At 41.8% G+C, this 18,707-nt stretch overlaps 1 protein-coding gene across 1 annotated transcript; it reads right to left on the reverse strand.

Annotated features, from left to right (window-relative positions):
• Nucleotides 1-22: 22 nt before the first annotated feature.
• Nucleotides 23-4,995, reverse strand: mrps22 (mitochondrial ribosomal protein S22; the record flags this gene model as incomplete). Its single annotated transcript, XM_083913636.1, has 8 exons — nucleotides 23-382; nucleotides 945-1,053; nucleotides 1,210-1,355; nucleotides 1,613-1,696; nucleotides 2,116-2,259; nucleotides 3,478-3,642; nucleotides 3,741-3,898; nucleotides 4,869-4,995. 8 exons carry the CDS (start codon nucleotides 4,993-4,995, stop codon nucleotides 290-292), a joined length of 1,026 nt encoding a protein of 341 aa, XP_083769762.1. The 3' UTR covers nucleotides 23-289.
• Between the last annotated feature and the right edge of the window lie 13,712 nt (nucleotides 4,996-18,707).

Here is an 18,707-nt window from a genome sequence, read left to right on the forward strand (position 1 = left end):
ACATCAGGTTTGACTCAAAGGCCCAATGAAATACATACGTATATATATATATATGAGAGAGAGAGAAAGAATAAAGAGAGCACTTTTCTGTAATTCCTTTCAATGTTGTGCATCTTACAAGAGCTTTAAATGCAAATTCTTGATGGCTGCGAATCGTGTAGCTTTACTTTCAGTCAAGGAGCACGATCCAAAACATAAAGTCAATTTTCAGCCTGCCCCCCTGGTTTACAGGGAATTACCATTCCTCGCTGTGGATACATTTGTATATTTCTATCTAGGAGAGGGCCAGTCAGGCAGCAGAGCTCTTGGCAGCCAGCTGTTCGTACGCCTGCAGGGCCAGGTCGATGTAGCCCGACCTCTGCGACTCCTTCTGGGCATAGATCTGCAAAAACGAGGGCCGGAGGTCAGAAAAAGGTCACAACTTACTTTTGCAAAAAAAGCACCAACGCAGTATTAATTATTTTAGAGGCAGAATAATAAAATACATCTAAGTATGTGCTCTACGATCGAGCATGACTAAATGAGAGGCCTCGCGTGACGGTGCCTGTAGCAGACGGACACACACCCGTGTCTCCTGCTGCTAACCTTTCAAATTAAATGGCTGTCGTTCTCAATGTCGCTCTCCACTGCTTCAAGGCCGAGTGGCTGTGAGTGCTAATGAGACCTGATGTGTCCCGGGCTTGGCCCCGCGATTCCCACGCTGAAGACAAACCCAAACCCTCTCACACAGGAAACTTAAGATGAGACGGCCTTGACTTGACCTCTAAAGAGCAACACTGACTCCTGATTTACTCCAATACCCGAGGGACACCATTTCTATGACCTGGGCAATTGCTGGATCAAATGGCAATACAAAATATACACACAGCAAAGTGAATAGAAGTGTAAAACAAGAGCTAGGAGTCCGCAGGTATTTCCAGTCACGGTTGAGGTTTTTTTCTCACCTTGAGCAGGTCGGCGCCAGTGGCCTGCTGTTCGGCAGCTTCCTGGGCTGAATCACTGTGGGGGTGGACCATGTGGAACAGAGACACTAGGCTCACTGCATCCTGGAGCCTGGAAACACACACACACAGAGAGATTAGCTCTCTACCAGCAGGCACAGTGGCTGGTGTAACCTGGTACCAACAAAGACAGATATTCCAGTCCGAACATGCATCGCAAAAACAGCCTTTTATACGTGTATTAACCGTCCAGCACACACAAACTCACAGCTCTCTCTTCAGCATGTCCACTATAAGCCCGTCTACCCTGCGAGCGTTGAGCAGGTACCAGGCCATGCCTCCAAAATGTCTGGTGGAACGCAGCAGGTTATATTTGCCGTGCTTCTCCAGGTCCTCGTAGGTGGCTGCATGTACCTAGACACGAGGCACATAGAACGGACATTTCCCTAAATTCACTGGATATTGTAGACACTCAGCTCTTCACATCAAATTTCATAAACCTCCGATTCCACACTCTCTCTCCATTTTACACTCACACCGTAACAAGTGAGCCAAAGAAAATAAAGTACTGACTGTGGACGTTTCATGGTTTAACAGTCTATGTACAGTCTTCAGATTCCAGTGCAGTTGGTGATCAGGTCAAAATAACAGTTCAATCAACGTCATCTCACCCTGATGTAGTCCGAGGAGTCTGGTTCAAATTGGACCAGACACAGGTCCAACACGTCCACGTGACGGTCCTGGGAAAACACCATCTAATAGAAAGAGACATATAATTGTGAAAATTAAAGCATCTAGACGCTCACTGGACACTCATGCAGTTGGTTTCACTAATGTTGCCTGAATAGACCTCTTCTTTTGTCTATAGCTGCAAAAACAGTATACTATGACAGTAAGTATATGCCGTGCATAATTTGGATGGAGTATGGAATTGGGACACGGCATTGGAATTTTGTGACCTCCCACATTTCCTAGCGTAACTCCACCCAACGTCAACCGGCAAAAAAAAACACGTGTTCAGTTACTCTGCCCGTCGGGCCCAGGACATTTATTCAACTAAGGAAAGTTGTGAAGACTGATTTGGAGCTGATGCTGGCTTTAAATACATAAAGAAAAAGATAATAATGTAAATAATAATGTTATTATTAATAATGTTTTGATTGCAATTTCATACCTTTAGGTTCTCCTCCTTGAAGATGAGAGGTGCTGTGAGTTTGCGTCCTTCCCTGGGGAAGTAGACCTGAATGAGCCGGTCTCTCTCCTCCCATGTTGCCTTCCTGAGGGTCCCGGTGGGCTCCCGTATAACAATGAACCTCTCCTGGGGGGAAAAACAAAGCATATACGGTGTATAAAAGGATGAGTAACATCCAGAATCAGTTTCATCAAACTAAATTTAATACTTTAATATTTCAATAATGCATGAAACACAGAAAAAAACACCGGAGACCTGTTAGCACATAAATCTGTGTGACATCAATGCCAAAAAATCCGCAAAAGTAATATCTCCAAAATTGATTTCCAAAAAGAGAGCTGAGCCGGAAGGCAAAGCTCTCGATCTACCGGTCAATCTTCATTCCTACCCTCACCTATGGTCATGAAAGCAGGCTCATAAGTGAAAGAACAAGGTTGCGGGTACAAGCGGCCAAAATGGGTTTTCTCAGGAGGGTGGCTGGAGTCTCCCTTAGGGCGCACTCACACTGTCCTTCCGCACCGCGCCCCGGGCTTTGGGGTACTTGTGCGCACGCTCGTGCTTGTACATGTGCAAACGCGCTCTACAAAAGCCCACCTCTCTCGGACAGGCCGTGGACGGCCAGCTGGCCGCAGTTATGCGCGGAGCGGTTGCACTCACACTGGTCAAACGCACTAGGCTTGACCCGAAAAACCTGTTTAAGCCCGGTGCGGAAGGACAGTGTGAGTGTGCCCTTAGAGAGAGGGGGAGAAGTTCAGCATCCGTGAGGAACTCGGAGTAGAGCCGCTGCTCCTTTGCGTTGACAGGAGCCAGTTGAGGTGGTTCAGGATCATCTAGTAAGGATGCCCCCTGGGCGCCTCCCTAGGGAGGTGTTCCAGGCACGTCCAGCTGGGAGGAGGCCTCGGGGAAGACCCAGGAGCAGGTGGAGAGGTTATATCTCCACACTGGCCTGGGAACGTCTCGGGATCCCCCAGTTAGAGCTGGTTAATGTGGCCCGGGAAAGGGAAGTTTGGGGTCCCCTGCTAAAGCTGCTGCTCCCGCGACCCGACCCCGGATAAGCGGTTGAAGATGAGAGAGAATTTAAGATAGTTTTATTTTGTAACAATTGCACCTCAAGATTACGCCTCAACTTGATTTTACAAAACTCAACACACGTCAATACAGTTATGTGAGCGACTACACAGCTTTCTACCCAGGTGTTAAATGTTAGGTCGGTATTCTTCAGGCAACATTTGTCAGTCTTTCAATCTGACCTTGGCATAAAACATACAATTACTCACTAATTGTACCGTAGTATGTTTCAAGAAATCATGGATCCAACCCCCAGTGGCGGTAAAAACTACCTACCCTGTGTGAGATGTTGTAGGTGATGTCGGTGAAGGCATATTTGGCCGTGTCCATGCCGTCCAACATCTTGTCCTCAGACAGCACATCAGTGATGGGCTTTCTCTCCGGCAGAACAGGGGGCATCTGCAGCAGCTTCTTCGCCTGCTCTGTGGCTAACTCAACTGCCTGTAAACACACACACACATAGACTGGATGAGACATGTTACTGTGACACGGGTGTGCCCGATTGAGAGGGGGATGTCGTGGTTTATCCAAAGGGGTACCTGCTTCAGCTGCTCATCAGTCATGAGTTTATATGTGGGCGGCTTCAGCTCCTGTTTAATGGGTCGGAACACTTTCTGCAGGTCCAGGCCTGTTATCCTGCTGAGGATATCCTGCACGGCTGGGTCTGAGAACTGGGGCTTTGCATCGTCTGAGAGAGCTGGAGAAGAAAGCGACACGAGTAAATAACTTGCACAAACGGCAGCTCTGTAAATGTAAGCACTCAAAGATAACTCACTATCTAATTTTTACATTATTTGCTGTTAAAACTAAAGTCTTCTAACATCTACCAGACCACACGCATAACAAATATTGCCACGTTTGACTGTCAAGTTAGGTGACAAAAGCTGTGGATACCTGGTTTATATTAAGACCATCTAACTCCTACGGCTCCCCGTTTGAATTACACCAACATATCTTTAATTAAAACTCAACTTTCATAGTTCATTTTATCACAGTTTCAACCATTTTCCCTTGTTAGGGTGGGAAAATGGCTGAAACTTAGTAGCTCAGCTCAGATTCGGCTGGGAACCGGAGGGTCCCAGGTTCGAGCCCCTGTGTAGACCGTGAATGAAGTGTGGACTGGTGGCTGGAGAGGTGCCAGCTCATCTCCTGGGCACTGCCGAGGTGCTGTTGAGCAAGGCACCGGACCCCCAACTGCTCGGGGCGCCGATCCATTGGCAGCCCCCTCGCTCTGACATCACTCCAATAATTGCATGTATATAGGTCCTGTTTGTGCATGTGTGTGTATTTCCGGGCCTGTGTGGGTGTAACATGTATAATAACAGTATATCATCAATATCATCAATTGTAAACTTATGCTTACGCAGTGGGAAGCTAGCACTTGTACCTTTAATATGAGATGTTATTACAAAGCTGCTAACTCTTCATTAGCTACCGTGATGCCGAATTCATAACAATACTTAAAACATTTCTAAAAATGCATTAAGAATATTCTACAGTTTCTATATCTTTGCAAAAACGGTAAGACAATCATAAACTGGTAGATTTGTTAAGGGAGTCTGACAGCCACATTGAAAGTACCGAGGCTAACGAAACAAGCTACAAGGTCAGCGTTACAATAAAGAAAATAATTACATTTAAATGTTATTTATTACATTAAAACATACCGTTGTCTTGTGTTCCGCTACACAGCGTCCTGACGCCGCATTTGACCAACAATTGTTTGCTCCTTTGGACATTTTTCACCCGAGAGTAGCTCCGAAATAAGCACCGTGCTGTACCGAGCGCCGCCATGTTTGTTATGACGTCACAGATGCGACCTGACCTTTCAACAGCCAAGTGGTCATGGGAAATGTAGTGTATATATGTGTATTATGTATTATGTATATATGTATTATACTTTTTCACTAAATCAATACGCAATGAATTATAAAAATGTATTTTGATAGGATGCTATGGAAAATAAGTTGTATTTTGTAAGATACGTGTTAAGTAAAGTTAAAAAAGTAATGTTGGTGGAGTTTGAAAATAAATTATAATAATAAATAAATAAATAAATAATAAAATGTATGACAAAGGAAGCTGATAACTAACTAAAAACCATGATGGAGAAGTGTAGGGGTTAAATAAGTGTATACTTTAATTTTCTATATGACCTTTTATGTTTTTCTTTTTTACACGTTTGAATGAATCAATAATTTAAAAAAAGAAAGTTAAGGACACTTAATAACACAAGAAAACCGAATATTTTCTTATGTAGTAGCTAGATATATATAAAAAAAAAGAATCAGACAAAGATGCAAAACATCACCACTACTATAGTAAGTGTAAATTAACAATAGAAATATATTAAAAGACCATTATAATATTTTGGGCTTTATATGATTGTGGGTGATATTCATGTAGGCTACTTTCTTGGTATTTGGTATTACTTAAAATTAAATAATGTACTATAACAATGCAAAATCTTAAGACAAAAAGAAAGAATCAGACAAAGATTCTGTTAACTTACTAAAGTAAGGGATTAACACTTACTATAGTAAGTGTAAATTAATAATATAAATATATTAAAAGACCTTTATAATATTTTGGACTTTATATGATTGCTGGTGATATTCATGTAGGATACTTCCTTGGTATTTGGAATTTACTTACAATTAAATAATGTACTATAACAATGCAAAATCTTAAAAGAAAAAAAAAAATCAGACAAAGATGTAAAACATCACCACTACTATAGTAAGTGTAAATTAACAATAGGGTCGCTGGTTCGAGTCCCTGTGTGGACCATGAATGGAGCGTGGACTGGTGCTGGAGAGGTGCCAGTTCATCTCCTGGGCACTGCCGAGGTGCTGTTGAGCAAGGCACCGAACTCCCAACTGCTCGGGGTGCTGGTCACTGGCAGCCCCCTCGCTCTAACATCTCTCCTTTAATTGCATGTATATAGGTCCTGTCTGTGCATGTGTGTGTATTTCAGGCCTGTGTGTGTAACATGTATAATAACAAAAGAGTGAAAATTGAATTTCCCCGTTGTGGGACAAATAAAGGAATTCTTCTTATTATTATTATTATTAAAAGACCTTTATAATTTTTTGGACTTTATATGATTCGGGGTGATATTCACATAGGCTACTCCCTTGGTATTCGGTATTACTTACAATTAAATAATAGCCTATAACAATGCAAAATCTTTAAAGAAATACAAAATAAAAAAGTGAATTGGAGTGCTATTTTGATCACCAGGTGGCACTATGTTACCAAATATCCTGAAACCCTGTGAGGCCCGCACAACACAATCACCAGTGCAGCATCTGTCACTCTCTGAGGCCTGTGAGAGATAATGCTCATTCACAGGTTACATGTCGTACGTTTGTATCAGAGTCTCACAGCATCTTTTGTCTATCTCCTTCGTGGCTCGTCTCTGCGTAGCCTACACACATTCCTAACAAACAGTGTGTTCTGGGATTGGCTGATAACTTTTCAAAGTCTGTCTGGACGATAAGAGCCGCGCTTAGTTAAACACACTCGCAGAAATGTACACGCTCTATCAAAACAGTACAAATTGTGCACTCAAAACACATTTTACTGTGTAAAGTGTGACCCAAAATGATGATGTACAATTATCCATGAGCAGTAACAACCTGTAGATAATTTATGATATGTAATAATTACAGTACAGTTCTCCTTTTTACTTATATTTCTAAATGACTGATGAATTATGCATTTTTAAGGAGATCCATTAAGATATGCATATTGTATTTGGATATGCATTCATAGATTTCTAATTGATTATAAAATAAAAAGGATGCAAACACACACACTTTTGTATCTATGCACAAAAAAAAGACATTTTAATTATTATACGAGTACGTTTTTGCATCTCTGAAGTGTTTCTTTGCTCTCGTTCAGCTTAGAAATGGACACAAAGTCTGCAGAAATGTCACCGTCTTACCGCAGGGCTACAGATACTGCGCATCAAGTTGTGTCGCTTTGGGAGTCAGTTATTGACACAGGATTCAAACACAGGTCATCGGACTAATTTAGTCACATTTACATTGGCTAAAAAATGTCCATCTGAAAAAGCTGTTCTGAAGAGATGAAGAAAAGCTGAGGATGAGTAACTTTTGCTATTTGTATTACAACAAGTCACTGAGCAGTGGGTTCCTATATTTAGCATATTTATCATAAATAGTTGGTGGTGTTTTGTTTTCAGTACAGCACAATTTAAAAAAGTCAAAAAATCCAATCATTACTTCTGTTATTAGTAACTTGTGGTGAAATCGCTTCATGAACAACTCTAATTACCCTTTGATGTAGACATTTAAAGCTGCATACGTGCTACTAAAATATAATTTCCATGTGGAAGTAAATACTTAAATAAATGTTCTGGTACGTGATCAGCAGTTAAAGGATACTGCTGGCAATATTCTATATTTCATTATAAAATACTGTCAATTATAATATACAATATAATATATTATTTCCAACAAGTCCCATAAAGCCAACATCCAACAGTGCTGTCTGACTTCCCTACACGTCTGAGTCTGTGTGCCCCGAACGTATTTGTTCCCACTGGTGTGAAAAAATAATATACAACAAAAAATGTCCTAAAACAGCTGGATACTGTAATTTTAGCAAGCATTTCCCAGACAGGTGGCAAACACTGCTGCATTTGTTGGGGACTATTTTCAGTTGTGTATTTGATGTGCTAGTGAGTATTTACAGCAGCAGGGCGGACGTGCATGTGAGAAGAGAGTGTGTGTGTGTGTTCATGGTAATGAAGGGACATGTCAGCTAGTCCACCACAGTGGCTCGCTGATGTGTTTTTAATTGGTTTTGGACAACAAGGGCACAGAGGAATAAGATATATCAGGCTGTGACTACACAGGCAATATGTACAGTATAGGACCGACAGATCAATTTATTGTTGCTGTTTGTATTTTAGTTGGGATTTGTTGACAATAAGGCAATAATAGTAATAATAATATCACTAGATTTTTCCTTTTAAGGACAAAAAATGATGCATGCAGACAAACATTTGAAGGACGATACCCAAGCAGCCGCCCTTCGCCAGATAAAGGTCAACTGTGAAGAATCGAAGCTCTATAATAAAGCTCTTTTCTCATTTACAATCATCATGACGCCACCGCTCTCTTCTGTCTGACTCTCTCAGTAGTACAGTATTGCAGTCACAAGCCCCCCCCCCCCCCCCCCCCCAACATGCCACCACTACCCACAAACCCAAAAGAGCAGCCGCTGCCACCGCACAACCCTAGAGATCATGAATAAAACCTCATGTGCCACGCACAAAGCCTTCCTCTAGGATCTTGTTTCACCTCTCCCCCCCTCCATCCTCCTCCTCCTCCTCCCTCCTCCAGGCCCTGATTCCCCCAACTAATCTGCAGTAGGATTTAGATATTAGTCGGACAGATGGAGGTGTGGCTCGGTCGGTAATGAGGTGAGCAGTGGCAGCGAGTCCGGAGGCCCAGACACCGGCAAAACGATGTGTGGATTGAGCTGTAAGAGGCCCCTACACAACCAGATGTACACAGCTGTCACACTGCTGACAGAGAGTAATCCTGCGACCCCAGCCCACTGCCAGAGAGAGAGAGAATACCAATCTCTATCCTGTGGACATTTCAATGACTGCAAACAGTTTTGTTTCCAGATTCATAAAGGTCTGTCTATCTTTCTATCTATCTATCTATCTATCTATCTATCTATCTGTCTGTCTATCTATCTATCTATATAACTATATATCTGTCTGTCTGTCTATCTATCTATCTATCTATCTATCTATCATCTATATAACTATATATCTATCTGTCTGTCTATCTATCTATCTGTCTATCTATCTATCTATATAACTATATATCTGTCCGTCTGTCTGTCTGTCTATCAATCTATCTATCAATCTATATAACTATATATCTGTCTGTCTGTCTATCTATCTATCTGTCTATCTATCTATCATCTATATAACTATATATCTATCTGTCTGTCTATCTATCTATCTGTCTATCTATCTATCTCTATAACTATATATCTGTCCGTCTGTCTGTCTGTCTATCAATCTGTCTATCTATCTATATAACTATCTATCTATATCTATCTGTCTGTCTGTCTGTCTGTCTGTCTGTCTATCTATCTATCTCTCTGTTTCATGCAGGGGGGGAGGGGGAGCATGAACCTTCAGTGTAACTCTAAGTGATCCTAAAGTGGCACTTAGCTTCAGCTCCCAGGTATGAAATGTGAAATGCTCGCTGTTGAATTGGAATTTCCGTTCACCTCCTGAACTGAAATTGAGTTGACCCTGAAACAGAAGGCATGCAGTGGAGACACACGGACATGGACGCATTTGCATTTACACATGCGCTAAACACACGCACACGCACACGCACACGCACACGCACACACACACATACACACACGCACATACACATACACACACACTTACTTCTTACTTCTTACAAAGTTTCATTCATTTAATTTTCAATTTATGTCAAATTCAGGTAAAAATTGTCTTTTAGATTCTGAAAGTGGGAGACAAAATACCAATAGCTATTGCAGTTTTGTGTTTTTCAGCATCTTTGTAACAAGGCTTCAAACATCTTTTAATGATTTAACCCCTGAATTATGGGAGTTCACACTAAAATATTTGCATTGACTTCTTTAAAAAAGTACAATTACAAATGTAGATACTTGTACACTGCTACTTTATACTGACACATTTCAGAAGGAATTAAGGTACTTTTTACTTCACTACATGTATCTGACAGCTGTAGTTACTTTACTTCTAACATTTTTTCTTATAAATCCTCATCTTTTAAAATATAATGCACTGTTGTAGATACAAGAAGAAGAACTCCTTTATTAGTCCTGCAACAGGGAAATTTCAAACTCTATTATTTACGTTACACACACAAACACAGGACCTATATACAAGCAATTAATGAAGAGGTGTTAGAGTGAGGGCCACCAGTCCACAATCCATTCATGGTCCACACAGGGACTCAAACCAGCGATGCTCCAGTTCCCAGCAAAGTCACCTATGGACTGAGCTACCGCCACCCTATCAGATGCCCATCACTATATGAAGCCATCTAAATTGGCTCCAGATCAACCAGCTTCGATACCATAATGCAACTTCAATGCCTCACCAATGCATTAATAATAATAGTAATAAAAAAATTAATATAAAACATAGAATAAAATAAAATTAACCTCTGAAAATGATGCATAGTTTTACATTCTACTTTTCTGTACATTATGCAGGATGTTACCTGTAACTGTGTATTTTGAAAGAGCACTTTTAAAGCATTGCTACTCTTACTCAAGTATAAATACTTCTTCCACCGCCGCTCCTGTGACAGTCAAAAGGTTGAGTGTAAGAGTGTGTGTCAGCGTGACTGGGAGCAGCAGGAAGCTGAGAGGTGAAACCTGAGTGTAGAAGAGGGACTGGATGGGGGGGGGATCATGGAAAGGGGATGCAGGGGGTGTAACGGGTGGTGTGAGCGACAGTGGTGGTGGTGGTGGTGGTGGGGCACTTTGGGAATGACTTGCTGCATATGTTTATTAAGTTTTCTGCACAGTGGACGGAGGAACGGGTTCAGGGCAGGGTGAAACGGAAAGGTGTGTGTGTGTGTGTGTCTGTGTGTGTGTGTGTATGTGAGAGAGAGAGAGAGAGAGAGAGAGAGAGAGAGAGAGAGAGAGAGAGAGAGAGAGAGAGAGTGAAACTGTAAAGAGGATGTCTATCCTCAAACAACTGCAGCGTCAAACTCTTGAGAGGAGGTGATGGAACAAGTAACTTCATTTTAAACTAAAATACGTGCGTTTTTGTTAAATGGTTTGTAAACAGAACAATCAGGTGTTTATTTCAAAACTGAACATTGTTCTCAGCTCATAATATTCTTGCTCTGTAATGTTCTTATTCTGGGCTTTATGTCTTCACTGCTGCGTGTGTTAAAATAGTAAAAATCATTGGTACATATGTTTTGTATTTTCTGACCTTCTTCAATTATGTAGAAAAGTGAACCCTTCCTTTTGTCATACACCAGATTTGATAATACAGAAACCAGCCTTCCATATAGTATTGTTGTTGCACCAAATATGGAAATATCACGTTTTTTAAACAGTAGTATGGCCTTTGTATGTTCGGCCTCTTATGAACAAACTGTTAGAACTCCAAAGAAATATAGATAGACTCTTAACAAGTTTATTAAAAGTCTATTGTAGAATTTAAATGAGTCCATTGTATGTTAATAATATTTTACAGCTGGCGTCTCAAAGAAACCAAAACCAATAATGTGTCATGTCATCACTTCAAAATTGTATTATTTAGAAATGTATAAGTTGCAAAGGACTAGCTAATGAAACAATGTTACGTATTATTTTGGACCGTCATAGAGGGCCTGTGGTCTCCAAGACCGAATTTGTGCTTCATTTAAATGCATTTCTATTTGTCGAGCAAAGTTATCTGTTCAAGTTTCAATCTGGGACTCTTGGTGTATATCAATTATTTCTGTTTTTGGATGCAGCCATTTTGGCCAGGTCTGTCTTGTAAAATATTGTATTGTATATTGTATCTAAAGGGACATCCTGGTTAAATAAAAGAATAAATATAATTATACGTCCTCTGGTTTTGTACAGGCTAATTCCACTGATTTAAACTACAATGAGATGAAGCATTTACAGCCTCCTGTGTATATATATATATATATAGAGAGCGAGAGAGCTATGAAGAATTTAACGATTGTGTGTGTGTGTGTGTGTGTGTGTGTGTGTGTGTGTGTGTGCGTGTGTGTGTGTGTGTGTGTGTGTGTGTGTGTTGATTATGTTGTGGCTTGGGAGTGGGCACTCAAGGCCGGTCTTATTCTCCTCCTCCTCCTCCTCCTCCTCCTTCTCCCGGTCTTTGAAGAGGAATGAGGATGGGGGGAGAGGGCACATAGAAGGCCAGAGGAGACGCAGCGATAGGAGAAGTGAGGGGGAGATAGCGGGGAGGAGAGGAGGGAGGGAAGGGGGCAGAGGGCACACTGACATTTCCTCCACCACCTCCCTCTGCAGCTGATTTAATAATTCACAGACTGAGTGATTCAAATGAAAGGACAGAGTGTGTGCTGTGAAAGAGGGAGGACCTTATTAATGTGTGTATTTGATTTATTACATATATGTAAAGCTTTTTTTTGTAAAGCATGTTAAAAATGTGTCAACCCAACTAACACAGAGACTCCAATTGACTCGTGGAACGTTTTAACTCTTACCTACTGAACTTCCTTGACGTACCATTATCTGAAATGAAGTATACAAATACTACTTTTGCAGTATTAAGTAAAATGCACGATAAAGTGGAACACTGTATGTATTTTTTCAAAAGGCTGTTCTCAGTCACTGTTCATATACCTACTTGCAGGGCTGCCTCTACAGAGAAAGGCAGGCAACGTAGTATAAAGAGCAAGAAAATCGGCATAGGGAGAAGGTCGGGGTGGATGCATGGGTCGAACAAATAGGACTTTCACCAGGAGACCACTTTTCGTGCCCCATGTGAAAGCTAAAGTCAATGTGATTCACTTTAAACTTAGGTTAATTGATGACTCTAAAATAGCCGGTAGTTGTGAATGATTTGTTGTCTCTGTGTGTCTCTATGTGTCCTGCGATAGTCTGGCATCCTATGTCAGCTGGGATCGGCCCCAGCCCCCCGCGAACCCGACAGGGACAAGCGGTTGAAGATGAATGAATAAATGAATGAATATACTCCTTAAGATTTGAGATCCGTTGTTTCTAGCGGTCTCTGTGGCGGTAAGATGCAACCTGTTCTTTCAGAGCCTCCATGTTGTCACGTTCATGGTCACTGTGTGTTGACAGTTGTATTTATTTTCCCGCTCTTTTGTAAACTTTATTAAAACACATTCACCTCTCTACTTCTAATCCGCCCCCCATATTTTACCCTCTTAAATCCACACATACACACACGGTCCTATTATACTTCTACCCTTACTACAAGCCTGACTCAGAAATTGGAATTTACGATTTCAAGTGAACGCAGCATAACTGTTGTTGAGATCTGGGCACAGCACATGGTGCATATTTACATCTAGCCTGCGAATGTCGCCACAGACACGGATACTGGAATACTTGGGTAAAATGGCAAGTAGAAGTGCTTTCGTTAGTGGGTCATATGCTCAATCAGCATTGTTTTAACATACTATTTGATAGATATTAACTTAGTAAATAGATGGAAATCTTAGTACAACTCTAACTTACTTTTGTCATGTAACTTACATCCTTAACTAATACCACATATGTAACTTATGTGAGAAACATATTCATTTGAACCCAAACCACAATCTTTCCTAAACCATCAATGGTGTTGTTGGACATTCGTAGATACATACAAAAAATTGTGCATAATATTTCATAATATATTGTATGTACAATTATATGAGGATGCACTGTTTTTCACTGAGACACAGACAGGAAATGAGAGAAGAGAAAAGGGATGACATGCAATAAATGGTCCCCCGCTGGAAACCACCCCGGGGACGCTGCTGTCATGTGGTAAGCGCCTTAACCACGATGCCAGCCGGATTCCTACAGTGGGATAATTTTAACCAGTTGACTAAATGTTTCTTTTGCTTTAAAAAAAAGATTTTAGGTTGAGTATGAGCATCTTGACATTTGCTGCCATTTGAGATAGAGAAAGAAAGAACAAGGGAATGCTGAAGGTATGAACGCTGATGGCAGCAGAGTTCACCTGCACCTAATGACCTCCACTGGCCTCCATCCATCTGTTTATATTCACTGATTCCATGCCTCCCAGAAACGACTACACACACACACACACACGCACACGCACATGCACACGCACACACACACACACACACACACACATACGCACACACACACACACACACACACACACACACACACACACACACAAGATGTAGTCACAAAGCTTTAAAAAAATAAAATAAAATACAATAGATATATATTAAATGGATTTATAGCATTTTGGAAAAGAGCTCCTCATATACAAACATACAGAAAAAAAACACAAACAATAACACAATCTCATGGGAGGGCATATAAAAAGCACGTGCCGTTTAATGCCCCGTTCTTATTCTCAAGTCATCATATTTAAACGTGATTAACGCTGTGATAACAAACTAAACTACTTGGTTAGTTAGGTTTAGGAAAAGATCAAGGTTTGGGTTCAAATAGTAGTATAGTTAAGCAGTCACACAGGACACGAACAGCAGCACCTCCATTCACCTTTAACTCCCTCTCGCGGACGTTGGCATTCTTGTTTTTTAATTTTTATTAAGTGCAATTTCTTTTTAAGTATGTAGGAAAGGTGTCCCACACAAATGCACCGTTACAGAGAAAAAACATGCATATGCACACACTAACCTGACTTCGGCCTCACCTCCATCGCCCAAAACCCCCCGTCGGCTCAAAGTGTAAGAAACACCAACACCGACCCACACACACTCCTCCATCAACCCTCAGCACTGCATTTGTTTCCAACTAAACCCCCAGCCGGTAGGGTTTACGGGGTTTACATGCAATGCGAGAAGCAGCACACACTCCTGCACCCCCTCCACTCTCACTTTGTTATTTCTATAATTCAAGATTGGGGTGGGTAAGAGATGGGGTGACAGGGGGAGCGTGGCACTGATAAGGTAGCTAATACTCAGCTTTTTAAAAGGTCAAAGGTCACCTCTGTTTGACTGGGTGGTGGTGAGCGTGTTTTATGCGTACGGGGGGGCTGAGGTTTTGAACTGTGGGGGTTAAAGGAAGGGGGGAGTGTTTTTTTATCTTTTGCTATATAGCAATAAATAAAAACAAACAAGCAAAAAGCTGCAGAAGGAAAAGGAGAATGGTTTATCTCAGTGGTGGTTAGCAGAATCAGTCTCCCATAGGAACAGGAAATCCAGTGGGATCAGTCTTCTGATCTGCGCACACACACACACACACACACACACACACACACTTTTTGCCACTAAATCAGACTGTTGATTGAGCCGGCCTCTAATTTTAGCCCCAGACCCCGGCTCCCGACCAGCAGCGCTTTGCATCCAGGGTCCGGTTGGTAATAGGCGGAAGACAGTGTGATTAATAACTGTCATGTCTGTCACGGCAGAGTGGTGCACAAGAGGGGAGGGGTCTGCGGAGCTGACGCTGCGGGGGAAATGAAGTTACACGCGAGATGCTAACAGCTGTTGTTCTTGTTGTTGTCATCTGGGGAGGAGAACAACTGGAGTGCTTGCATGGGGCCTGCGTTTGTCGCTGTACAGCTATGCACAGACCCCTCAGTCAAATAGTTCTCCTTTTGCAACATACACAAAATATTCTGGATAGTTTAGATCACCCCAAATGCTCAGATAACACATCAGTGATAAAAAAAAAAACTTTTATCCAATCATTTGTTTCTCCAACATTTTATTTGTGGAATAAAATTCACTGAAAACAAATATTAAGAGACACATTCAGAAACTCATCTGTTTAAAAACTGATCCCTACACCACACTGTGACACTAAAGCGAGAGTCACTAGCTTATAGTGGACAGACCACCAGAGGGCGTTAGGTCAGAGAGCGATGGGTGACAACAGAGCAATCCTCACATGATTCCCTCAAACACTCCACGTTCCAAGATAATGTTTAACTTTGACAAAACTTGTATAGGCCACAGATGTAATCTCTAAGCTGTCTTATTCTTCCAAATACATCTAAAGATGGCTTCAACCAGGGGAGTGCAATTCTGGTCCTGGAGGGCCACTGCCCTGCATGTTTTAGGTTTCTCCCTGCACTAACACACCTGAATCTAACAATGATCAAAACTGTGAAAAGATTCAGCTGCTTGACAACGAGCACAGCATTAGAATCAGGTGTGTTGGAGCAAGAAGAAACCTCTAACATGCAGGACCGGAGTTGCCCACCCCTGGCTTAGATGTTGAGTTGCTGTAGAGGTTTTTATGTAAGCCCTGAGAGACATGTGAGGAAAAGTTGGATCTAAATTGTTTTCTCTCCTGTATTCCTGACTCAAAAAGAGGTGGGGAAAAAGTCACTCTGAAAGGCCTTTGCACACAAAAGACTATATTTTACATCTGAAATTGTCACATGTTGAAAAATGATGAATCAGTCACATTTACACAATGACTTGCTTCAGGTAGACACTGTGCCAAATGCAAACCACAGGCAGAGAGTGGAGACAGGTACTTCCAGTGGAGAGAGGTAGCGACAGCATTTTGTCTCAAATTGCAAATTTTCACAGCAAATACAATAATAAAATGCATCAGACACGGTGTGCAAGGTTTCTATATGGTCTGTGTGTGTGTCAGAAAAAGGGGTGGAGGGACTGGCACTTTTGTTGGCTAACAGCCTGATGTTTGGGTCATTCTCTGTAACAAGTATAGCCTTAAAACCCATTGGAATTAGTAAGTTAGCTAACTAGCTATCTAGCCAATTGTTAAATGAGTAGATTTTAACACCGTAATGCTTCATCCACACACTCATCACAGCGTAGGAAATCACATTGCTGTGGCCTGATGACAGACAACTTTGTTCCGGACATTTTCTGTAACAGGTGTAGCGTGAAAGTATAGTGCAATGAGCTAACTAGTTAGCTAGCTAGCTTAGGTAAAATTAGCCGAACAAAGTTATCATTCATATCTGCAGAGTATCCAATCAGAATACGAGGCAATGCGTAATATTCAACCACAGCGCAGGAGGGCGGGACTAGGCGCCGGCTCAGTGAAGCATGATGAGGAAGAAACATATGAATTCTGATATGACCGTTTTCACAGCGGTCACATGGCCGGTGATCAGCTATGCATCAGATTTAAGACCACATATGAAACTGGACCAGATCTGATTGGAAAAGATCTGATTTTTGTGTCCACATCACTCTGAAAAATCAGATCTGTCACGAGGGCAAAACAAAACTGATTCCTTCCATTAAAAATAATCTGTAAAAAAAAAGTTTTGTACACCACTATCCCCTGTTCTAAAAAGGACTAAAAGCATTCATGTTCTCTTCCAGGTGAGTGTAGCTCACACACTTTTAACATAAATTGAATTAACTCTTCAACCATGTATCTCTGGTTGCCCGGCTTCAGAATTAAACACAGTAGCTCAAAGCTGGTGTCTGTCTGTTGTACGTAGCAATCATCTGCGCTCCAGCACACTGCTGCATTTAAAGAGACAGTGTAATTAGCAGCAGCTGTGCCAATTAACCCACTCTGCTTTCATGAGGTATCCCCTCACCTCTCACTCCTGTAGGTGATTCCAAATCATGCTCCCCTGTACAGTGAGTTTCACCATGCGCTCCAAACACAAGGTACATATTGTGTGTTAGCAAGTTATGCAACATTAAAGTCATGTCTTTCTTTTGGCGGGTAATGTATTTTAATTGGTGCTAATGCTTTTAATTTGGAACCCCAGGTAGTGGTGCACTTTCGCTTCTTGTGGCCAAACTGGGTATTCGAACACCAAACACTTTTATTCCACCTGTTTCAGATGGGAAAAAAAATTAAAAACTTGATGGATCACCAGGATTTTTTTCCTCACTTGCCTCTCGGGGCTTTCATAGATTTTAGTGACCTTACACAGCGTGGTCCCCCACTTTTTTGGCTTATGACCCTTTACCCATAAATTCCCCAAGACGCAGAAGCACCATGTTTCAGCAGGGGCGCAGCTGCCAGAGCGAATCGTGGCCATTCTAGTCAATGCTTGTGATTTCGACCAGGCGCACCGTGGGACGTCCCGGAAGTGGCTCTTCAGTTAAGATAGGATCTGGTGGAATTTCGGGTTAAGCCAAGTTCAGGAGGTAGATGTGTGGGGATGGCTCATGAGAGCAGTGCCAGGTGAGTTGATTTTAATTGCGCTCTCCCCTTAAATGCAGTAGAGTCCTGGATCTCAGATGACTCCTCAATACTACAGACAGGCAGACCTCCCGGGCCTGCAGGTGGTAGGACATGACACCCATTGCGCCACGCTGATGGAGCTGGTTCTAAATTTGGTCACAGTTATCCCAGTCTCTTGCTCACTGAATGTGTCTGGGGATGTTAGTGTCATATTTACAAAAGTGGCTCAGTGACAGAGTAGATTGTCCTCCGTTTGCGAGATTGGTGATTCGATCCCGTGCTCCCCCGGTCCAGTGTCCTTGGGCAAGACACTGAACCTCTGAATTGCTTGTGTGTAAATGTGGTGTGAATGGTTAGATTAGATTAGATGGTATGTAGAATGTCTGTGTGAATGCGACAAGTAGTGTGAAAGCGCCGTGAGTAGTCAGAAGACTAGAAAGCCCATTTACTATTTACAATCCAAGTTCCCAAATCTTGTCATCTGTCCAGTTTGACATTTTCGTCTGCGTCTTTCTATAAGTCACCTTTCTTCCTCCATTCTATCTCTAAGAATAGGCCGGAGAATGTGCAGCGGTATTCACATGAGCCCACTCAGATTTGTTTGTTTTTTACCCTATGTTGGGAACCACCGACATAATCCATTT

Source organism: Echiichthys vipera (genome assembly GCF_963691815.1).
Source record: "Echiichthys vipera genome assembly, chromosome: 5".
Taxonomy (NCBI): domain Eukaryota; kingdom Metazoa; phylum Chordata; class Actinopteri; order Perciformes; family Trachinidae; genus Echiichthys; species Echiichthys vipera.